Source organism: Numenius arquata, chromosome 4, assembly GCF_964106895.1.
Source record: "Numenius arquata chromosome 4, bNumArq3.hap1.1, whole genome shotgun sequence".
Classification (NCBI taxonomy): domain Eukaryota; kingdom Metazoa; phylum Chordata; class Aves; order Charadriiformes; family Scolopacidae; genus Numenius; species Numenius arquata.
Window position 1 is genome coordinate 48,380,376 of NC_133579.1, and position 24,786 is coordinate 48,405,161.

Genomic DNA, 24,786 nt, shown 5'->3' on the forward strand with positions numbered 1-24,786 from the left:
ACAGGCTCCTAGAGATGTATTAATCTCTAGGGGAAGAAAACTAAAGTTTAGGTATAAGATATTAATTAATCGGTAGAGTCTCATCCTTACTAGTTCTAGCCCAGGCAGTTAACAGCGCATCTTACAGGAAGTGGCAATTGTGGATAAGCAAAGATCACTGTCGAAAATAGACTATATATAACCTGTGATTGAAAAATTACATTTCACTATACAATCTTTTCCAAAAAAGATACGGAAGATGCTTGGAGAGAGGAATAGAGGAATACTTCGGAAACAAAGCTGATACAGATAAGGGGAAGGACTCCAGCTTTTGCTAACTGAAGATTAGATTCTGCTCTGAGTTTTGCCAATTTCTGCTCTGATAGCCATTGTTATATCCTTGTTATATCATTGTTATATCCTGCTGTGTTTTTAAGTCAACAAAATAAAGTCGTTTCTAACTGAACAAACAAAAAATGTTTGTTTTACAACCCTCAGGATCTAAAGCAACGCCTGGGCCACAGACTTCAGCTCACGGATTTACTAATAAAACCTGTGCAGAGAATTATGAAATACCAGCTGTTACTAAAGGTGAAGTGATGTTGAGATGAAGGATTTCATAAATGTGTTAACAGATATGTTTTCTTTTTTAAATATTGCTAATTTTTTTCCATCCTTCTCCTAAACAGAACCCAGATTTGAAAGCAATGTCATGTGATTCTTTTCTGACCGTATTCAGATAGTTATAAAAGTTGTAGTAAATAGCTTGGGCAGAGTTTCGCTTTTTCTTTTAACATTAAAAAACCAAATGAACTCAAGTCAGTGACATGGAAATGTTTAGAATTTGTACCAGTGTCATATGAACAGAAGAGGCAATCTCCCAACTGCTTTCAGATTTAAATGTGATATGAGTTGTTGGGACTCATCCCAACTTTTCCATCTACAGTTGCAACCATCTTAATATCAAATAAATGTTTACTGAAGAGCAACCCTGTGTATCATGGAGTTCATTGCCCTAATACATGTTTTTGTAAGAGCTAAAGCAAAATAGTGAATAAATCTTAAAAATTAAGAGGGGGCAAGCTCTGCAGCAAGGAGTTTTAAGAAGAAAAAAATTTTGTGTGTCTTCTGCAGTCTGTCATTCTCAGACAGAGAATAGCGAAATCAGATTTTCTAGGATTTCTCTTTGCCGATTAATGAGAAAAGAACTTTTTTTTTTTCTTTTTCAGGACTTCCTCAAATATTCTAAGAAAGCTAATCTTGACACAACAGAACTAGAGGTACTTGAGACATTTTCTCTTAGTGATTTGAATGCTCTTTACTCTGAACTTCTCTTGTTTTGATAGAGTCGCTTTCCTGTTCTGATCATCTTGAGAATGTGATTATAAGTGTTTACTTTACACATTTCTGTTCTAAAGCAACCATAGCAAATGAAATGAAATCTTATGCTGCTAACTCATTTGGAAAATATAGCTTTGACTTTTTATTTGTCTTGAACAGAGAGCTGTAGAGGTCATGTGTATAGTACCAAAACGGTGTAATGACATGATGAATGTTGGCCGCCTGCAAGGATTTGATGTAAGTTGGCTGAGGTTTTGCTTAAAGGTTTTGTCGGGTTCTCTAGAGATTAAACGTTGATATTGTGGGGAGAAATGAGGTATGGTGCTCCCTGACTGTGTGATTAGCTGGTTCAAAAAGCAGTGATTAGCAGTTCAAAAAAGCAGAAAAGAAATGAAAAATTAAGTCTTAGCCTTGCCAAAGACTTTCCTGGGAAACTTCACCTGTTGCATCAGTCAGGCTAGGTAAGTCCCTCTGCAAAATCTAGGAAGCACTGATGTTACTACAGTTCTCTTACTGACTAATGACTTGCAAAATAGTGAAGAATCAGTTATCAGCAGGTGAGCAGACCTGACTTCAGTAGTGTAGATGAAGGAGGAGTTGCTAAGGTCAGTAAAGTATCTGAGGCAACTGTAGCCCTTTTCCTTGCTTTGCTAAGTCTAGAAGAGATGGAAATTGGCTGTTGAACCAGTATGCATCAGCCATACCATAGTCACATGTTCGACTTGCAAAGTCCTTTCTGCTCTGTGATGCAGGTATGAACTTGAATTCTTCCCCTTTTCAGCACCCTGGAAGACATTGGAAGAATATATGAGTTACTGTGGGAGTTATTGAGAATAGAGAGATGAAAGCCTTACTGTTACAAGCCTCAAACTGCAGTATGAATTTTAAAGGGTGGAGTGTTTGTTTTTTTTTTTAATTCATGACATTTGTTTTTAGAGAAAGGGCACAAGAATGTTTTGTGATGAGCATCAATGAATGTATAATGGTCAGTGACACTCAGAAATTGGTAGATACCCAAAGCTGTTTTGGCATGAGCATCTGCTCAAAAAGGATGATTGAGGAAAGAAATGAAGAACTGCACTAAATGTGTTTCTGCTTGTCTCTGTGTTTAGGGTAAAATTGTAGCCCAGGGTAAGCTCCTGCTCCAGGACACATTCTTGGTTACAGACCAGGACACAGGACTTCTGCCACGCTGCAAGGAGAGACGGGTCTTCCTCTTTGAGCAGATTGTCATTTTCAGTGAGCTGCTAGATAAAAAGAAAGGTTTCTCCATGCCCGGATTCTTGTTTAAAAACAGTATCAAGGTAACTTTTGTGTGTGAGTCTTTGCGTCCTCCTGCACAAACTCTGATAAGGTAACAGTTTCTGGTTCAGTGTGGAGTCACTAGTGACATCTAGATGTGCGATCACAAAGCACAGTGAGGTGTCAGTCATTTACTGGAACTACTTCCTCCTGAATTTGTGGTCACTCTGATGAATGGAAATCTTTGGATTCCAGCATTCTGATGCTTCCCATGTGAAGCGTACGAAAACAGGTGTTCTTGTACAAAGCTGGAGGAGCATTCAGGAAGAGTTTAGTCTTCAGCTCTGTGCTGTGCATATACCACATCCCAAAGTCATTGCAAATAAAGATAATAACTCTATGTATGCCTTCTTTTGAGTTTCAGCTAAAATCAGTCCAGATGTCTAGGTAACACTTGTAAGTAGTGTCACCTTCTTAGACATTTCAGTTCTTCCTCAAACAAAAAGCATTTACCCCCACTTCAAGCTTTCCCTGAAACAAAACCTGATGATATTAGGGCCCACTAGCCCTCCTCGTGAAGTATTTTGAGTGGACCCTGCTTCCTTTAATTCCCCTCAGTGCTCTGCCTGCCAGCTGCACATCCTGTTTAGCACTGGCTGGACAGCCTGTTCCAAGGCATTGCTGTATCTGCAGCAGAAACCTTCAGCGTGGGCCAGTGGTAGAGCTGCACAGCAGGCTCAGCATTTTAAATAACACAAAGGGAGAGTGAGGGACGATGGAGAACACTGGGCCATACTGACCAGCTGGAGATTGTTCAGGCACAGCGTGTTAGTAAGATGTACACTAATCCTTAGTTTACTGTAATCCTTCATTTTGTCGTGTTATTTTACTGAAGGAAGGAATGGTCGCCATTTGGAGATCTTACTCTGAGCTCCTAAGTAGGAGGTTTTAGAGGTATGTTTCTCTTAAAATACACAAAGTAAATTCTTTTTTTTTCATGAAGGTGAGTTGCCTTTCCCTGGAGGAAAATGTGGACAGTGATCCATGTAAATTTGCACTAACATCAAGAACGGGCGATGTCACAGAGACCTTTATTTTGCATTCTGCTAGTCCAGGAGTCCGCCAGCTATGGATCCATGAAATTAACCAAATTTTGGAAAACCAGCGCAACTTTTTAAATGGTAAATTATTTCCTCTCCCTGAAAGTTCATAGTTGAATAACTTCATTCTCATCTGTTGTTTCTTGGCTTTGAAATAATTTGCAAGTTTCCTTTTTCCTGAGCTAATACAGAACAGTTGGGGGATACGTGCTGCATTTCTGCTTCAGAACAGATGCTAGCATTTATTATAAGAGTGGTAGTCTGAATTTACATGGTGTTCTTTTGGTGAAATTTTCCAAATGTTTTGTAGGAGTGAGTCAAGATTGGCACCATCCGTTGAGGTGGAGAGTGTACTCCTTTTAAGCAAATGCAAGCCTTTAAAGGCTAAACCCAAGTGTAATTTTAAGCATCTATTCAGAATATGTTTTGCTTATGTTATTTTGGTGGCAATTGTTGTCACAGATTCTGCAGGAGAAAAGTAGAAGATGATAGTGTCTGCTGTGACACTAGAAGGTTCTTGCTGTATTTTTTTATCGACGGGTTGTTGCCCCAATCTAGACTTTTTTTAAAAAAAAAGTTGTAATGGATGGAACAACGAGCTGAGAATTTGGAGCCACACCTGTTTTTCCCAGCTTGGCTGCTGACTGACAATGTGATCCTAAAGGAAAACATTTCTCCCTGGTTTCAGATTTCTCATCTTTAATAGAGGTACATATAGCAGGTCATGAAGGTGTGATATAGAAAAATGACTTGAGACCTATGGCACAACCAACATTGCTAAGGGAATTTAACTTACTTGAACAGCACTCCCCTTTTGCCAGTAAACATGTCTGTTTTAAACTGTTCCTGTTCCCTTTCCTGCCCTCCTTTCCCTGATCGCCTCCCCTCCTGCCCCCATTGCAGCCTTGACGTCCCCAATCGAGTACCAGAGGAACCACAGCAGTGGTGGAGGCGGCAGCGGGAGCAGCAGCGGTAACAGCAGCGGCCCCAGCAGCTGTAGTGGCATCCCCAGCTCCAGCCGTAGCCGGCCATCCCGGATCCCCCAGCCTGTCAGACACCATTCCCCAGTCCTGGTCTCCTCTGCAGCCTCGGCCCAAGCAGAGGCAGACAAGATGTCAGGTATGTCCATTCACAATCTCTCCCTGCCACACTACAACACCTCCTTAGAAACTGGCCTGAGCCAGCCAGACAGGCACCCTCCCAATGCAGAACCGGATGGTCCTCAGAGAGAAGCTGAGCAGATTCCCAAGATGAAAGTTATTGAAAGTCCCAGGAAGACAGCGGGAAACATTTCTGGCTCAGCTGATGGAGCCCAGAAAGACTCGCGTGGAAGCTCAGAGGACAGTCGATCAAGAAACAGCATAGGATCACTGACGCTTGGGAAGCCAAGGCCAGGAGCCATCTCACCAATGAACTCTCCTCTCTCCACGACTTTCCCTTCTCCTTTTGGCAAAGAAACCTTTCCACCCAGCAGCCCCCTGCAGAAGGGCTCCTTTTGGAGCTCCATCCCAGCATCCCCTGCCAGCCGCCCTGGCTCCTTCACTTTCCCTGGGGACAATGACTCCCTCCAGCGGCAGGTCCACCGCCACTCTTCACACAGCAAGGACACAGACCGCATGAGCACATGCTCCTCGACCAGCGAGCAGTCAGTTCACTCCACCCAGAGTAATGGGGTAAGAGCGGAGCACCTCTGTCCTGCGAGCTCTTCTAAAACCTTCCCATGCTCCCTTTCTGTGCGTTACCATCACTCTCCGTACTAACTTCTGGCTCTCCAGTGCTGTACTGCTCTGAAATAATCAACTGTTCGGATCTCTTCTGCACATTAAAAAAACAAAATTGTCTACCTCTCTGTGTATGTATACATACAACCATGGATATGTATACAGACACAAAAGCAACTGCTAACATTAGATGCAATTTCTGCCTCTGCTGAAAACATAGATCACTAGGCTGATACTAACTTGCTCTCCTTGCTTTTTTCGTCTCTAATTTGAAGGCACATAATTAACATGCTGAAGCGTGGCAGCCAGAGCACCTTGGGGTACGCATTGCGGCCAGCACTTAAATCTGACTTCAAGATTTTGGCAGATTGCCTTGGGGCTTTTTTCCCTTTCACGCATAAATCCGCCACCATTGTCCCGTTGAGGTTTAACTTCGTGGAGACATCTACAGTACGTTCCCTGGGATGCTTGATTTTTATTTTTTATTAATTTATTTTTCCCCCCTCGCCTTTCAGCCTTAGTTGATGTACAACATTCTCTTTTTAAATCCTGTGTCTGATCAAGGAAGCTTCCTTCAACCCACTCAAAATAGGCCAACAAAACTTAGCTAAAATAATCCTCCTTCTACTACAACCAAAACAAATAGCGGCTCCACTTGTCTTTTCTGCTTTGTAAGAAGAACTGGTTTAGGGCATCTGGAGATTCAACCTTTTAGTGTACGCTTGGTATGTTTGTGTGGAAAGCTGGGGTATCAACAAAATCCACATTCTCTGTAATAACGTCCACCAGGAAATGCAACACAGCAATCACAGAGGCATGTGCGCGTAGAACGCAAAAGGTTCAAGGCACTTGCCGTGGATGTGGTAGGCAGGCTACGGTGCCTTTCTTTTTTAAACTCGCATTTGATTTTTCTCTCACTGAGTGTTGTGTTCACAAATGTTTGTTTTTCTAGTCTTTCACAAATAGTATGCAATACCAATTTTGCAAATCACCTAACTTGCCGGACCTTTTTTAAATGCATGCATTTCTTTATAGAACTGTTTAACACACAGAGCTTTCTTGACTTCTTAGTTCTTACACTTACTTTTATAATAGCTTCAGAAGAAGAAATTTGCTTTGCATGTATCATATTTTTATCCCAATCTTCCTTCAGCTTTTCATTTGGTTTAGCTCTGTCTTGTGTTTATCTTCAGTCTAGCAAAATGTGATGATAATATATCTGGGGTAATTTGAGTATTTTGCAATTACTGCACAGTATGTGAATCAAGATGGTGGTACTTTTTCTATGCAGAGAAGACTTGCGTAATATTAATTGATGTCATTCCATTAAAAATAGAGGGAGAGTCGGGATAGCACTGAGTTTTCAAAACATTTGAATTTTGATACTATCTCAGCAAAGACACCATTGCTTGTTTTTACCTTATTGTAAAACATAATATCTGAATGCATGCCTTCTGCTTCACAACTAAGTTTCCTTTAATTTGGTAACTGAGATGGGTCATAATTCTTCATTTACAACCTCATTTCTAGACCATATTTAGCAGAATTCCACACCATATTCAACAGGCTAGAGAAAATTGGTTGTGAAGGGTTTTTTTGATGTGTGTGTTTATATGCACATATGGTTACTGTTGGTTACTTATGGAAAAGTTACTCCTAAGAAGAAGAAAAAGGAGTTGCTTTTGCTGGTATTTCAGGAATATGGGAGGAATTTTTTCTATTTTGATTTTCAATCCTCCTCTAATCCCATAATTGAGGTCAGTGATGACCAGCAGAACTTGCAGTAGAAAAACATTAACTGTGCAAGAATAATTAGCCTTTTCTTTTGCCTTGCAAGGAAGTATCTTTCTGTGGTGAGAATAAATTCTGATATAAACACATTCACAAGAACATTTGTCACATAGTAGTTACCAGGCACTTGTTTATTTAACAAATTTATCTGTCCTTGTTAAAAATAAGAAATATTCAGAGTTTAATGTGATCCTTCAAGACTTAACTATTAAAAAGAAATGGTCTGTCCATTCACGATCTCTCATGCATCAGAAGAGGTCAGTCCTGCAGTTATACAAATTCGACTGCATGCAAAGAAACTATGTTCAGGAATAGTGTGTGGGACAAGGTTCGGGGCTTAGGTTGGTTTTGCAACTTCAGCCTTCCCTTCATCTCGCCCTGTAAGTCTAACAGAAGGAGTTAACAAAGGCAGCTTTCTCTGAATAAAGTTGTTTTTCATCTAGCTAAAAGAATCTAGCAAATTGTAATCTTAATTTAGGAAATGACTGAAAATGAGATTTTTGATTCTACTGTTCCCAGTTTGCCTAAATAATGGGGAAGGGCTTGCTAATAAAAAAACCATGCAGACAGTCCTTTAAGCCACACAAAATGAGTTCTACCACGAGAAATACAGCATCTGGAGTTAACATAAATATCCTTTAGTAGAGGTACAACCAGGATGAGGTCTTTCTCTCTGTGGTGGCATTTGCTTCATTATCCTGATAGGGGAAAAAAAGTGGAATGGACTTTGATGATCCATTTGAATAAAATAGTCCAACTAGAATAAAATGTACAGACTGGAAACCCAAGTATCAATGTGCTGAACATGCTATGAATGAGTAATCTGAGACTGTTCCTTTCCAAATGTTTTGGTTTCTTAGCCAAAGCACTCATGGGGAAGCACAGGCACTGAGAGATGGAGTTACTTGTTCAAGGCCATTAGCAGACTGGAAGAGAACGTGGTTTTCAGGGCTGGCAGTGTCCCATGCTGCCCACTGACCCCTGCTACATCTCCTCAGCACTGAGGGGAGAAATAGTGGACAGTTTTGAGAAAAAAGGTGACGCTGTTTTAAACCTGTGTGCTGAGCTTTCCGCTCACTGCTAGCCCATACATGGTACTAAGATATAGTTGTGCTATATAAGTGATAGTAGTCTCCAGCTACAGCTGGGTACTGATTCCCTTCTTCAACTTGGCTACTACTAAGCGATAGTGAGCCCTCCCTGGTAGTGACCTGAAACAGTTTGACGTAAGAACAGAGACAGAACGCAGGGGGGGACACACATGCCTCCTGCCACATCATTAATAGGCCATTCACTTTGGTTTTAACTTGTTTCAAGAAGGAAATACCTTATTTCAGGGAATAGGTTGCATAGTCTGATAATAGACTTCCATTTATTAAATTTCATGCATGTGAATGGACAAAATGAGACTTACTTTTGAAAAATAATAATTTCTAGTGGATTCAGGGACAGGAGAATCCTGTCAGAACGCTTTTCGTTCTGAAAAGTAGTATAGCTTTTAATGTACACCTGATCAGCCATAATTAGCTTTCTGCAAATGCTCAGTGGGGAAACAAACGGCATTCGTGAACACTAGTTGAAAGTCTATAATAAACAACTAACATGCAGCTATCAGTCACTAATCAGTTACAGTGAGATTTCCAGCTTTATTCTGATAGTTCAGTGGGCCTGTTTTGCCCAAGAAATGAATAATTTCTTATTTCAGTAATTTACCTCATCCTGTGCATTTAAAGGAATAAACCTGATCATGCAGAGTCAACCAGGGACAAGCCTTGTGGTTTTGAGACACACTGTCAAAACCTATGTTGCTCTTTTGTACCTTGTCATGTTTTGTGTGCAGAAGGCTGGTGTCTGAGATCTGACAAATAGTGCTAGGAAAGACTATACGTATTTTTTGTTGTTGGAATTTCCAGAGTTTGAGGTAATGATTATGATTTTGTAACTGCAGCTGTAAGACCATGAAAAACGGTCCTATATGCTGTACCGTAGTTGTGTTTCCTGATAAAGATGCGAGGCTCAGTGTATGGGCTTTAAAGGAAGACCAGTTGAAATCTATGTATAAACTGACTCTTAGTGAAAGGAAGTAGTCTTGTGTAAAAGCAGTGGGAATAAACTTCTGCAGCAGCTCTACGTGAAGCTGTTCAAAATTCAAACTAATTTGCACAAGATATATAGATGCAGGCAGCTCTGTTCTTTGGCTAAATCTTAAATTATGTGGATTATGCAGGTAACGTAGCAGGCCAAGAACAGCCTGTCTTCTTCATGAACTTTAAACTTGATCCCTCTTTTTTCCCCTCTCTTTCTGCTTCCAATTGATACTTGCAGAGTGAAAGTAGCAGCAGTAGCAATATCTCCACCATGCTGGTGACACACGATTACACGGCAGTGAAGGAGGATGAGATAAATGTCTACCAAGGAGAGGTCGTGCAGATCCTAGCCAGCAACCAACAGAACATGTTTTTGGTGTTCAGAGCCGCCACTGATCAGTGCCCCGCAGCCGAGGGCTGGATTCCCGGCTATGTCTTGGGGCATACCAGTGCAGTCATCATTGACAACCCTGATGGAACCATCAAGTGAGTACCTGGATGTGTGCAGAAGGGGAGGAGGAAAAGCTTCCAATTTAGACAAGGCTTTTAAACCAAAAGTTGATGAGATCTTTGAGAAATAAATGAACGTCAAGGAAGATGAGTACTTGAGAGGTCCCATAGCAAACTTCGAAATACAAGCTAGTAAGAGCCCAGAAGCGCATATTCTTTATTAAAAAGCTGTAGTAGTGCAATCTTCTGGGAAAGATGATGAAAGAATACCTGATACAAAAGTAGCAATAGCTACTGCTTTATTTAATAAAATGAGTTATCAGGCTAGATATCTTTGTTTAGAACGGCAGTGAAACAAGATTTTGGAGTTCCTAGACTTCTGCTTTGACCCAGAAACCTATTGAAAATGACTGGTTGTGCTAGGAAGATCTCTCTCAAATCTGCAATGGGAGTAATTATATGAAAGTTCTTAGCACTAAAGCTTGTATAGGCTGTATTTGATATGAATTTCATACAGGGCATTGTTCAGTTTGATTGACAGTTTGTATTTTCATATAGAAAGTTTAACATTTGAGCAATGATTTCAAGAAATCCTGAACTACAGACTAATCTTGCTAGCTTGCTTACAGTTTTAACCAACAAGGGTAGCATCTCTTACGGAGTACTTAATGTATTTCATTTCAGTATATTTTAATACAATGAAATAACATTTTGACATACTTTTCCAATGCTGTTTTAAATTAGAGAGTATAATACATAACATGGATTTGAAAAAAACTAATCAAAATGTAATCTTCTGTACTCAGGAAGTCAACGTCTTGGCACACAGCACTCCGTTTAAGGAAGAAATCTGAGAAAAAAGATAAAGACGGCAAAAGGGAAGGCAAGCTAGAAAATGGTTACCGCAAATCCCGAGAAGGACTTGCCAACAAGGTTTCTGTAAAGGTAAGTGTTACAAAAATGTAGTAGTTTCAAAAAGAGATTGTGTTGCGATTTCTTTAAAAGTAACTTCTAGCAGAATTTAATGTGAAGGCATTAGAGGTAACAGTGGTTTTAATGGACAGTGTTTGCCAAATCTGAAAACGGGAAGATATCACACTTGCAGGCTCAAAGATTATATAGCATAAAGATACTGCAGAAAGAGTAGTGTTATTATAAGGTTATCAGGACATTAATTCTTTAATTTTTCCTTTTCAGCTTCTCAACCCCAATTACATTTATGATGGTAAGTTGCTTTAATTTTTAAAAGTTGCAGTAAATATGGTTTGATTAAAACATTATTTACGTTTTTTAGATTTGCTTGATATGAATTATGTCAGGAACTGAGTGTTTTCTATCAAAATATACATAGGCCCATTTTGGATAAGGGAGACAGTTAATGAAATACGTCATGTTTATTTTTTTTAAGATGCGAGGAGCACATTTTTGTTCACAAGTCTAAAACAACATAAAACACAAGGACCATATGACATGTTCTATATGGAGACTGTATGGAAGTTGGGCCTTGCTGAATTTGCAAAATAACAGGGCCAGGAGTTGGAGCTGCTTCATTTTTAACCTTGCTCCCTAGGAAACACTCAGGACCTCTCCAGTGCAGAGGCTGATCAGGACAAAGACAACGGCCCTCTGGATTCAGAGCCAAACTGGGTTTTTATCTTAATACACAGAACCAAGCTTTTGGAGTTTCACATGTGAAAAAGGGAAACTGCTACAGTGCCTCAGTTGGATGAAGTGTTTTGTTTTTGCGAGGGATTTTTGCAAAGATAGCCTAGCTGAGCTCATCCTTCAGTACTTGTCACTGTAGGATTTCCTCAGCTTGCCATAAACAGGGTGTTTGGTTCACCATGGTAGGCTTCAGGGTTATCCATGGTATAGCAGTAGTGTTGTCTCCAAGTTCACACAGAGAAAAATTCACTAGCTCTGCATACCTCCAGCAAGCGGCCAAACCATGAATGTGCTCCAAGGATAGAGGGATAGATACACCGTGGAACTTTAAAGTACCATACTACTTTGTCTAATAAAGAAGAGAGAGTGCAAAGAATAGAAAAGCAAATTTATTCACTTCAATTGACTTAATGCCATTAATTTTCTTTTTCCAGTTCCCCCAGAGTTTATAATACCATTGAGTGAGGTAACATGTGAGACAGGAGAGACCATCGTGCTTAGATGTAAAGTCTGTGGTCGCCCCAAGGCTTCAGTTACTTGGAAAGGTCCTGATCATAACACACTGAGCAATGACGGTCATCACAGCATTTCGTACAGGTACAGCAATTTGTGTAATGTTCAACAGGAACTGCTGAAACTGTTATATTTTCTATTTGCACCCTTGGCACAGGATAGCTTTTGGCTTTGAGGCATAAAGATAGGGTTACCCTCAGGCAGAAATATTCTGAGATTTTCTGGAAATGTGTAATTTCTACGTATGGCTGAGGTACCCAAATGGTCATATTCGGTTGATTTTTAAAAACAAGAGAAAATTCAGCTGGTATTTCTGATTACCTATTGCAGAAGCCATTGTGATTCTGTGACGCTGACCTAGTGCTTGAACCAGAACAGTATGTTGTGACATGCCAGTGCTGTGGCATGCCCTCCTGCCAATCCCTTATTTCCATTAGTAGCATACCATAATTTTTGAGGGAGGTGACTGTTTTCAGATCACACTACAGTATTTTGCAAAGAAAAGCCTCTGGTTCCTACTGACATGGCAATGTCACTGTCTTTATTGTTGAAGCACAGAAATTAACATTTTTGTCTGGTTTTAGCTTTGCTATGATAGAACCTAACAGATTAACTGGTAACTCAAAAACCTGACTAATAAGAGAAAATGCCGTATTTTGGAATGTGAAACTGCATGTTAGAAGAGGGTTTTTTTCTGAAAAAGCATTCTTTTATATACAGAAAATGTTGTTTGATGAGTAACTTGAGTGTGAAGAAATGTCTTACGAATTATGTTGTCAATTCAGAATGTAGGGTTTTCTGTGTGAAAACTTGCTCATTAATAGCTAGAAGAGTATGTCGTCATCTTAGAAGTTGTGTGATATAGCCCAGCTTACCTGCAAACTTGATGGCATGTTATACTGCTCTTTTTTACCTCCTCCTGCTGCTGCTTTTTCCTTTTCATTGGGTATATTTTTTTATGGGGAGACAGAGGCGTTGTGGCAGCCTCGTTACTGCATCCAGGGCTATTGTGAGATGAGTTGAGAGTTAGATTCGCTAGGTTTAATTCACTGTGATTCATTACTGTTACAGAATTATACCCCGTAAATCATGCTGGCTGTGGCTGACAGATTTTTAGAAATAATAATAATGAAGTATTCTTTAAGCTGGGGAGGGGGGGTCATCTAACTGTGTTCCTAAGATTTACATTCATTATTTTCCCTGAAATTAAGTCATGTGGTGAAGACCATAGCAAATAGGTTTTGGTTCAGTCAGTCAAATGACTTGTAGTAACTGGGATGAATCCAAAGGAACGCAGTAAGAATGATAGTAAATCTTGAAAATATGCCTTATTGTGAAAGAATAACACAATGTTAGGGTTGTTTTGAGCCTAGAGGTGAAAAGCGTAGGGAAGACTTGCCAAGTATTCACATTTGTGAGAGACTTTTGCAAATAAAATTATCTGCTGTTCATGTCCGTGGCAGATGGTCAAAAAAGTACTAGAAGTGAATTGCATAGAGTGAGATTTAAGTAGACGTTTAAAGACAAACCATCAAATAAAAAGATTGGTTGAGCGGTGAGAAGGATTAAGGAAGAGTCTGCAGAATCTTTCTCCTGTGATCTTACATAGCTTATTGCTGTCTCTGCCCTGGGGGTGACAGAAAACTTCAGTCCTTCTTAATTCTCCCAGATTCTGAGGTCTCCAAAGTTGTGCTGAGGTGCGTCTTTGGTATTGAAGGGGAGCACTTTCATACAAGGGATGAATGCACTGAAAGTACAAATGTTAGATCAGCTTCTATATGCTGGGAGTCAGGGATGAAAATTAACCTTTCAGAAAAAAACAATGATGGATCATTATGTCAATACGGCTTCTCATATTTGAAGGAAGTAGAGGAAGCCGGAAGAAACAGGGGAGGCGTTTGATCTGTCAAACGCAATGGAGCCTGGAACATGCTGAGACAAAGTGTCAGTGAGGATGTTTCTCTAATAGTCTGTAGGACGTTCCAAGATAGTTGATGAACACAAAATGCTCAAACTCTGGTAGACACTTCTGAAGTGGCAGGAACAGGGTTAATAATGATTGTCCAGAGAGAGACAGAGGCTGGAGAATAAGAAACATTAACAGTATCAACCTAATTTTGTCTGATTTCCATGCCTTAAGGTCTGTAAAATGAGTATAAGGTTAACAGTTGCCATTGTGTTTCCCAGTGACTTAGGAGAGGCTTCACTGAAAATCATTGGAGTGACTGCAGAAGACGATGGTATCTATACATGTATAGCTGCAAACGATATGGGTTCGGTTTCATCTTCCGCCAGTCTACGAGTTTTAGGTAGGCCTGTCTCTCTGTGTTTTTTTAATGTAATTACATTCAAAGTGTCTGGTACCCATAGTACAGGAAAAAGAAAACCCCAGCTCTTGGGCATCCCTCTGTTAAAGGAGTATTATAACAAGCCTTTCCATCTGTGGTAATTATTTGTTTCAGCAGGTATAGATGCAATTTTAGGATGTGACTAGCTAGAGGTTCATACAGTCAAGATTCCTACACAGTATTGTCAACAGGCATTTACCTTGTCCGTCAATTCTAGTTCAGACATACTAAATATATGATTTTATCATCTACATTCTGAGTTTAGTCTCAATGAATGTTATTATACTAACGTGTAATTTCTAAAGTGTACAGATAAGAAAGGAGTAGCATTGCTCTTTATTTTAATATGCTCCTTTGCTTTAATTGTGAAGCCATAGCATTTAGGAGAATGTAGAACTGTTTCTCGTCTTTGCATCATGGATCTACACTTAAATTATATTTCAGTACCTGAAGTGAGAGAACCTGAATGTTTGTGAGAGAACAAAAAGGAAACCTGCAAAGATGAAAAATGCCTGGGTTTTGGAGGCAGCAAAGTTAAAAAATTATTTTTACTTGATGTGTTTGATGGCATAGTGATGTTTCAGTGTGTGTTTGTACATTCAGTTATTCTTAAGAGTTCAGGATCCTCCTTTTTTAAAATTAGGGAAAACACAGGGAGACCGCAGGATAGCAGGCTTTCTTACGTGTCATTTATAACAACTGATGCTATCCTGGTCCTTTAATCTATTGAGAGGCCCGTATATTTATCCATTGGTCAGAATTAATTAATTAATTCATTCATTCATTTTAGGTGAAAGGGCTCTGTCTGAAATTGGCTCATATAAAAGAAAATAAGACACGAAGTATTCTGTATTCTGTCTTTGTACGTCTGTCCCAACTGATAATGGGGACCTGTACAGTTGTCCTGAACCTCTCTAAAATATCTTCTTTCTTCCCTTTTTTTCAAAAAAAAAACTTTACCATTTTCCTGGCATGTTGAAACCAGACTGTGAAAGGTGTGTCCCTTCCAAAACCTCAGCTGAAATTTTTCAGGGTTTATAATCAGTGCTGCTGCTTCAAGCTCTGCCTGTTGGCAGCCACAGTCAGTGCCATACTGCCAAAAATATTGAGGTGGTGATTATTCCGGCACTTCCTGCTCACTGACCCAAGACAGCCAGTAGTTAAGCCCTAGAATGGATGTGTTGCAATATATAAAAGAGACAGAAAATAAAATTTTGGTCTTTACACTAATGTTTCCTGAAAAATAGAGGGTTTTTTTCAGGTAGCTGCTACACTATCCAATCACTTTTTTTTTCTCCAGTGGCGAGTATATTGTTGATAATGAGATAGAACATAAGATATCTATTCTTTTCCCTGTTTCCTTCAACTTGTCAAGGTTACTTATTCCTGTACAGACAATTCCCACTGCGCCTGAATTAGTTCCACTACAGAATTTATTCTGCTGCATTGCCCGGGCTGCTTTGTGTGTAATCCGGTTTGTCTTGCTGACACCCTGTGTCATATGGGGATTAACAGGGCAGTGTGATTCCACTGATAGTATCTCAACCAAGGAAGCTTTCTAGGCAGGGGAGTAAAAAGCTCTTGATGGACAAGAATCAGTGTGAAACTGTGTGTTTTAAGGAACTCATGTAATGAGCGTCCTTCCTAACAGCAGTACAGGAGCCCAAAACTGTGATTTCGCCAGAATCAGAGTCACTGAAGTCTTGTAGACTAAACTACTGTTTTTCAGCCACAGTCTTTGGTCTTACTGACCCTGTCCAAAAGTAAGTGTTCGTTTTCAATCAAAACTAAACCACAATTTGGTATGTCTTGGTTACTCTGCAACTAGACTCCAAAAGACAGGCAGCTGTATTTTGTTAGCCTTTCTACTCAGCCCTACTAATACTTTTACAAAGAAGTTCTGGCCCCAGTTTTTCTGGAGCCATCCTAGCCTTCATTTCCCCAGTTCATAAGAGCAAAATGAAAACTCTAAGGCTGTAGCACAAAGTAAGGTTTCAACATCAAACCATGAAGTCTTTTTCAGTCCTCTGGACTTGAAGGACTTGCCATTTGATTGTAGTCAATTCTTGTGCTTTATCTTGTGTAAAGAGTAAAGAATGCTCTTTACCTTTTGTTGCTGTAGTAGTCTTTTAAACCATTGATGAAGTAGTTGATTACAGAAATAATTTTCTTTCTGAGCTGCAAGAGGATGGGCAGTATGAGGCCATGAGTTGCTTTTCAATACGGACACAATCAGCTTCAAAAGAAAGATGATAGGGGCCAGTCTAAATGAGTCAAATTCTTCCTGAAATCTATTCCCAAACTGAATGTGAAGTCCAAATATTACTCCTTTTGTAAACATCTGAAACAATACATTGGTTAGGATGACAACAGTTTAGTTCTGAGGAGTATCTGAGTGTATTAAAATTTGGCCATACTGTCCTTTTGTAGGTCCTGGAAGTGATGGGATCATGGTAATCTGGAAAGACAACTTTGATTCCCTCTACAGTGAAGTGGCTGAGCTTGGCAGGTGCGTTCTGTATGCTGATCTCCAAAGCTATCTACGTCAAAATATTAACTTCTCTTTCTAAAAATGAAATTCTATTTGAAAAGTAGTTATTGTATGAGCCTAAAAGGCTAGAATTGCATTGGATTAAATCAAAATGAGGAAGCAAAGATGTCACCAGCACTAGATGGCACTGCATAAACAGAACGTACTTAGGCTGAAGTAGTATCATGGATTAAGGGATTATTGTTTTTATAAGAATGCCTTACAGTGACTGATGCTGCTTCTGTAGTGAAGCTCTCCTAAACCTTTTTATTTAGGGATGATAGTCACAGGCAAAAAAAAGTCTGAAAATGGGTAAAGTAAGTTCAAATATATAAGTAGAATGTACATTTGTCCAACTTAATGTTTCAACCTTTGAAAGCTGGATGCTACTCTGACTTGAGTTCTCTGCAATGCAATAAAACAGATGTCTGTCAGGAGATAATTATTTATACAGATACATTTTGCAGAAGATCCATGCACCGAAAACCTCTTGTTTATGTCCAGAAACTGGTCTGTAAGGGTAGCTTATTAGAGATCTAAATTTAGATCTCTCTCAGGATACCCTTCAAGGTAAAGATATGACCTTGCTGCATCTCTCGGTTAATTCTTTCCTTTCAATATTGTATTCCAGGGGCAGATTTTCTGTCGTTAAGAAGTGTGACCAGAAGGGAACCAAGCGAGCAGTAGCCACTAAGTTTGTGAATAAGAAGTTGATGAAGCGAGACCAGGTTACCCATGAACTTGGAGTCATGCAGAATCTCCAGCATCCCCAGCTCATTGGCCTTCTCGATACCTTTGAGACCTCCACCAACTACATACTAGTGTTAGAAATGTGTGTAGGCTCTAATATTATCTATAAAATGCAATCTTTACACTAACTTTCTGGGGTATTTATAGTGGTTTATGAATAAGGAACTTTAAGATTTCATAGAAGTTTGAAAACACCTAAGTAAAATATTGCAGTTGTACGATGCTGTTATTAAAATGTTGAGTTTAATACTCAGAAGGAAAGAAGTTGAGATATTAAACTGATACGTGGATGATTGTCTTAGCCTGAAGGTCCAAGAATTATTTTATATCAAGTGGTTGAACAAGTGAATTAGGAATGTTGTGATTTGGTAGCTTGATAACAAATCTCCTCTTCATACCCTGGTTCTCTAAGTGCTGCAGGCTACAGTTACTCCTGCTAAGTTTTTCTTTCAGTTTTGATCTGTGGATTAATCCAAAATATAACCCATGTAATTCCAATAGGGCTGACCAGGGTCGCCTTCTAGACTACGTCGTGCGATGGGGAAACCTCACAGAAGGGAAGATCAGACTCTACCTGGGAGAGATTCTGGAAGCTGTGCAGTATCTTCACAACTGCAGAATAGCACATTTGGACCTAAAGGTAAGGAGTGAATGGGATTCCTGGCAGTGTGCACCATTTCAGGCATAAAACCCTTCCTCTTCTAGGAAACTTGCAGCTGAGAACATAGAACTGTGAATTGCTTGAGACTGTATGAAGGGTATGGGTCAGAGGTCCATCCCCAAATGCTTTAGATCACTCAAGCCAGCAAAGCAGAAACTTTGAATTCCCTGTGCTTTCTCCTTAAACCTTGATGACCCTGCGTGGTCCTTTGTGCTAGAAATAGTTGCGGACAGGAACAGTTTTGTTTGGTTTTTATTTATTTATTCATTTGTTTATTTACTTTCTGAGAAACTTGCAGCAGAAATCCATTTCTTCCTCAAGAAGCATAGAGTTTGTTGTGAGAGAGACTGCTTTTCTTCGTTCCTGCAAATCTGTTTCTCATCTTTGTATACTGAGGGCTGTGATATCTATGTGAATGGTACCTCTTTGGGCCTCTTTTCTACCCTTGGAATTTTGCTTGAGCCACAAGAATTTCATGCATTCTAGTAGGAAAAGCTATGTAAGGTCTTAATGTGAATATTAATTAAAGACTTATTCTTTACACTTTTTTTCCACCTGTATTTGAATAATAAGGAATTTTACCATTGATGAGTCATCTTTGTAGCCAAAAGGGGTCATGGTGATAAAAAGCAAAAAGAGTCTGCGTCTCCCCTCCACATGCTTCTGTTTTCCAAACAGAACTAGTCTGGTCCTGCATATCATGGAGACCCAAAATTTAATTTTTTTAAGTGCTATATCGAGTTCACCAGTACTTTTTTCCAGTCTCAGGATACATACAGATGAACTAATTAAAAAATAGTTGTAGGGAAGTCACTCCTATTTTGCTAAGATCCCAGCTAGAGCAGCAGTAGCTTCAGAAATAAAACCATAAAAATAATTCCACTTTCAGCTCACCAAGAGTGGGGCAGTTCTCTTGAAGCCATGTGCGTCCTACAGGATCTTCGTCTGCCATAGTCTCATAACAGCCCTTGACTTCCATCTGTACAGCTGCGTTACATTCAAGAATCACCAAGTAAACTGAATTCTGTTGAAAGCATCATGAAAATTCTGACATGGTCTTAAAAGCAAGGGTTTTGTTGTCTCTCTGTCGTAAAGCAAATAGAGCAGTTGCTTTACTCACCCTATATTTGTAATTGCTGTTCTTTAAGCTTATGTTCCCAAACCCAGGTTCCTATGCAACTTTGCAGAGCTGCTGTTGTGAACATCCGCGGTATTATCTGGCAGAACTATATTTCCTGCAAAAATTATCATGCCAGCAGCTAAAACACATTCGTTGCATACTGTGGTTGGCAAGAAATTGCCTGTTGGTTGGTCTGGGGGAAGCCTTGGTAGGACTGCCTAGGAGCTTTGCAGAGCTGGCCTTCAGCAGTAATCCTTGTAGCTTGCAGCTGTTTGCCGCATTCTTGAGCTGAGAGCACTGGCTAGGAACCACTAATGTTGGAGCATTAAATGTGTGTTAATCTGACTTGAAAAAAAGACATTTTAACTTCTGCTTTTATGTTTTCTAGCCTGAAAATATTTTGGTGGACCAGAGTTCCACTAAGCCAACAATAAAACTGGCTGACTTCGGAGACGCAGTCCAGCTCAATACCACGTATTATATCCACCAGTTACTTGGAAACCCAGAGTTTGCAGCTCCTGAAATTATTCTTGGAAATCCTGTTTCCCTCACTTCAGATGTTTGGAGCATTGGAGTGCTCACGTATGTCCTTCTTAGTGGCGTCTCTCCTTTCCTGGATGAAAGTGTAGAGGAAACTTGCCTGAATATTTGCCGCTTAGACTTTAGTTTCCCAGATGACTACTTCAAAGGAGTTAGCCAGAAGGCCAAAGATTTTGTATGCTTCCTACTTCAGGATGACCCAGCTAAGCGTCCTTCGGCTGCACTGGCCCTCCAGGAGCAATGGCTGCAGCTGGGGAATGGCAAAAGTGCTGACAGCATTGACATATCCAGACTGACTTCGTTCATTGAGCGGCGAAAACACCAGAATGATGTTCGACCCATCCGTAGCATTAAAAACTTCTTACAGAGCAGGCTCTTGCCAAGAGTTTGACCTTGCCTGAAGTTCTCTCTCATTCTCTTTCACCTGCCAATCGATCAGACTGGAGATGGACTCCTCCTGCCAATCAATCAGACTGGAGATGGACTCCTCCTGCCAATTAATCAGACTGGAGATAGACTCCTCCTGCCAATCAGCTGTTGACTTGAATTTTGAGGAAAGCAAACCCCGAGCCAACCAGCTGCTAGCGAATCTTCGTGTGCAAACGCATTCCAGGGGGACCCGCGCGGGGCGGCGCGGGTCACTGGCGATGCAGACTTCACTGGGGTGGAGGACGATAGCACTGTACTCTGCAAAAAGCAGTCACGAGTGATACAGTAACAGTATTTTATTCAGGTTTCTGCAAAAAAAATTAAAATAAAATAGTTTTTTTAATAAACAAGAGTTGAATTTTGCAAGTGAACTTAACTACCGTTTTCAAGATTTATTCAAGAAAGAAATGCCTATGTTCAAAGCACTGGTGTTAAAAATGAAATCATGCCTGGAGAAGACTCACCAAAATGGCTGCCCATTGGTACGGCCTCCATTTATAACATCTGGTTTTCACTTGGTCCTAGAGCTTTCCAGTTGCCTCGCCTGTATGTATCTCACGTAGCAGTGCACTGAGATCAGACTCTGCTTTTAAGTGCATCCAACCTCAAAGTTTTTGCATACAAATAGAATGAATCGTTTTGCTCTGATAAAATGTAGGCCTTACTTGTATATAGACTGTTACCTGCCTTCAGTCTGTAATTTTTTTTCCCATTCCCCTTGTCCTTTTTTTTCCCTCCTCCTTCCTAAATGGTGGTATACCACTGTGCGGGTCTTCAGTTTGGGTCAGTACTCACTGTCCCCTTAGAAAAGGACTTTGGGTTGGTGCCCAGCTTGCCGACCCGATTGTCAAGCAGTATACAGCAGGATGAAATACTGTAAATGCACTCATTTGGGATTTTGTTTTCTTTCATATCATGTGCAATGTTGTGGCTTTAACATTTTATGCAACTATTTATGAGGACCTCTGTTGTAACTGTAATAAATATATAGAAAAAGCACATACTTAGTACGGCGAGCTTTATGATTTCGTCTGTGTGTTTGGGGTTTTTGGGTGGGCAGGGGCAGGTGTGTTTTACCACACTGTCATTATTGGTTTAAGATGAGGGTTAGCATAGAATTTAGACAAGACTAGTCAGTTTTAAGGATTGTTCAAAAAAAAAAAAAAAGAGAGAGATTCGTATCCCAAATCTCAAACTGGTTCAGAAGTAGGGTGACACTTTTTAAAATTTATTATTATATTCAAAATGCCAAAGTCTGACTTTCCCAAAATCAGTCTCAACACTTACTACTTTTTAGAATTTTCAAATCTGTGTTTACTTCTTTCTGTGAAATGAACAAATTAATTTTGTGCTCTTTGGTGAAGAATACATGCAGAAAGTAGTGGTCAGATGAGGAGAATCTGACAGGTAATGTAATTGTCTTAGTAGCTGTTTTTAAGGTTGAAGTAATATTAACGTGAGCTATTTAAAAAGACAGAGATGGTTTTCTGTGCATCACGGAGTTCATATGGGTGTGTTGTCATCTATGTTTGTGTGAAATGCCATGTTTAATGAAACCAAGCCGACATCCCACAATAGTTAGATATATGGGTCTTAAGCCATAACCTAGCTTGGGTTAATTTGAGCTTTGCGGCTTCCATTGTATTCTATTTATTCCTTTTTTGTTTTTTTTTGGTTTTTTTGTAAAGTTGTACAGAAACTTTTTAAAAGAAAACAACTGACTTCAAAACTGGATGTGTATTCGTACCAACCTCATATCATTATGTTTGTGTATTATTTTCCTTTATTGTTTTAGTTAAATTTTGCTTTATTTTGCATGTATATTTCTTTGTACAGTGACGTTACATGTTTACACAGTATGACGTGATGTAAATATTTTATTTTGCCATCAGTTATTTTGAAAAAAATTAAACATATTTGACATATTTGTCTGATCTCTTGCTTTAAGGAGTTTGAAAGTTTAGGTTTGGTTATATTTTAATTGGGCTCTGTATTTAAAAAGAAAAAAAAAGTACATTATTTTATTGACATAAAATTAATTTTAAATTGCAATGATGTATCTTTCTTTCATGCCTTACAAAATAATATTTGCCTTTACTCTGAGTGTTGAGTGCTTTGTAGTGTCATGATTGCTTTTATATAAAACATTCATAACTCTCTAACCATGGAAATTCATTATAGTCTTTATTAGCTAGTAAATTTTGACCAGCAGAGTTTTCTGCCAGATGTTCCCAGTTAAAGGGAACAGACAGGGTCATATTTCAGTTTAATGTTAAACTGGGGAACAGATTTCCCACATCTTTTAGGCATTCTAGATTAATTATGAAAAGTTACTTTCAACCGTAAAGGCTTGGGTTTTGCAGCTAAACTCTGTTCGCATCCTATAAGGGATGAAGCGGAAAAGTTTTTCATTGTGTACATTTATCTCTCTGCCTCTTCTGCTATCATTAATCCATTTGCAATTCAAAAGTGAAGTGAAAGGTCGGGGAACAATACAGAGTGTTTATGCTTGTCGCTGCATTGTATCCATGATGGTTTTCAACTCTTTTTTTCTCCTGTTACCTGTCAAGTGATGAAACAGTCCCTTTATTCCTCACGATTTTATACCGAGAGAGACATTTTACATTGAGAGAGACACAATATTCAGGAAGGATGTACTGCCAATGATGAGCCACTGGAAGCTTTTTCCACGATAGGGAAATAGATGGCAACATGCTTCATGGAAGACTTTGTATCTTTAAGTTCTCTAAAATACTTTTTCTTGACTTGAAGGTACACTAAACTGGGGAGAAGTTACCCACATGCTTTACAGAGAAGTAATGCACTTGTAGGTGTTTTTAAGTAGCAGAGATATGTTCTTCCACTCATATGTAAACAAGAGTGCACTGTTTCCAGCCCTTTCTGGGGGCCCTGTAACTTGGGAAAGCTAACATCTTTTGACAGAGTGGAGTTTTGCACTAAAACCTTCTGTCTGGTGCAAGAGCTTCCAGACGAAGAAAACTTGAATGATGGGCTTTGTTTTGCTAAATTGTGTAGTCGGGGCTGCAAATGCTGCTTGGACTCATTTGGGTGCAGCTCTTGTTGACTGTCCTGCAGACAACAGAGCAGCACCACAGGCTGACAAGGCAGTGGAAACCAAAAGCATGGGTGAGAGCAGCTGGTATGAGGTTTCTGCTGTGGGAATGTTGTAGAACATCGACAATGGCAGTAGATACCATACCTGAAAGGGGGGAAAAGTAGCCGGGGACTAAATGTTTCTTTTTGATAACATACCTCAATCACTTCTGACTGATAGTTTAGGAAGAAGAGAAGACGTTGCCAGACTTTAAAGTCAGTGCTTGTGTCGGTACTTTTCAAGTGGGTTTTGGGAGGGCAGGAGTTCTCCCTTGCACATTTGATGAGCACAGCTTAACTTGAAAACCGTTGTGCAACTGCAGAAAGTAGAAAGCCTGGCTAGATATAGTTCTATGGTCAGGGAAGCAACCTATGTTGTCTTCATAATGGGCAGAGGCCTAACGCAATACCTGGCTGTGCTTGTGAGGAGTGGGATGGGAAAGCCTGGTTTTCTCCTGTGAGAGTATAGAGGTCACTGAACTATAAGTCATCTTCAGATGGGACTATTAATATGCTGATCAATAGAAGAAAAAATAATTGTTTGTTTTCTTTCTCTAAATCCAAATGCGTGTTCAGGCCACGTTCAGCAAAAGCACAATGACACAGCAAAAGCATCTGGCTCCCTGAAAAGATTTCATTACCTCTGCAAACCTGAGTAGTGGTAGAAGATGCCTGCAAATATAACAGCATGTTCTATGCATGTAACGTGCTGCATGATACTGTCAGGAAACATTAAAACCCCACTGCTGATGGAGTCAGTGTAGGACTCCATCAAAAAGAGGGGCTGGTGAGTGAGAAATGAATATAACCAGGGGGAAAAACAGTGGCTGACTTGAGGTTAGGGGTCATGGTTCCCAAAATCTTAAGAGAAATTAAGACAGGAATATACTTAACCAGCGGCTGTGTGTAGTGAACCCTATGAGTAGCGGGTGTTTGGTGAAGTATTTGAACAGCCAGTCTTTGCTGCAAACAGCAGTGGATCCGTGTGGTAGGGATTAGTGCAGGGAGTGTTTCCATGTCTGCTCCAGTCCAGAAGATGAGCTAAGCCTTATATGCCCTTCCCCTGTGTGTTTAGACTCAGTGCGGGTGTGTTACTAATTTTTCTGCTATAGAGATTCAGCTGCATGTGGAGGGAAGGAGGTAGAACCAGGTAAGACTGAGTTTCTATAATTGTTTAAACCAGCTGCAGGTATTGCAGTGCTTTTGTCACTGCTTTATCCCTCGGACAACAACTTATGCATTTTTTTTCTGAAACTAAATCTTGATGGAGGTTGTATTAGAGAGTAACAGATCAGTTTTGCATCTGTAGAGGTTGTACTTCCAGTACTTTTTGCACGTTCACCTCTGCCCAAGCAGTCAAGACAAAAGGCTTTTTCTGTGTGCGCTGTAAGGTAAGAGCAGAATG

General features: G+C 39.8%; 1 protein-coding gene across 1 annotated transcript in view; it reads left to right on the top strand.

The window, feature by feature from the left end:
• TRIO (trio Rho guanine nucleotide exchange factor) overlaps window positions 1-22,183 on the top strand; it is a 261,531-nt gene extending 239,348 nt beyond the window's left edge. The window contains exons 43-57 of the mRNA XM_074146261.1: window positions 478-570; window positions 1,209-1,259; window positions 1,480-1,557; window positions 2,433-2,624; window positions 3,566-3,743; window positions 4,566-5,335; window positions 9,500-9,747; window positions 10,518-10,656; window positions 10,909-10,936; window positions 11,811-11,973; window positions 14,077-14,198; window positions 16,668-16,746; window positions 17,399-17,599; window positions 18,019-18,157; window positions 19,687-22,183. Of these exons, the coding sequence (XP_074002362.1) occupies window positions 478-570; window positions 1,209-1,259; window positions 1,480-1,557; window positions 2,433-2,624; window positions 3,566-3,743; window positions 4,566-5,335; window positions 9,500-9,747; window positions 10,518-10,656; window positions 10,909-10,936; window positions 11,811-11,973; window positions 14,077-14,198; window positions 16,668-16,746; window positions 17,399-17,599; window positions 18,019-18,157; window positions 19,687-20,229 (3,024 nt within the window). The 3' untranslated portion in view covers window positions 20,230-22,183. The remainder of the gene's footprint in view (window positions 1-477; window positions 571-1,208; window positions 1,260-1,479; window positions 1,558-2,432; window positions 2,625-3,565; window positions 3,744-4,565; window positions 5,336-9,499; window positions 9,748-10,517; window positions 10,657-10,908; window positions 10,937-11,810; window positions 11,974-14,076; window positions 14,199-16,667; window positions 16,747-17,398; window positions 17,600-18,018; window positions 18,158-19,686) is intronic.
• Window positions 22,184-24,786: the final 2,603 nt, after the last annotated feature.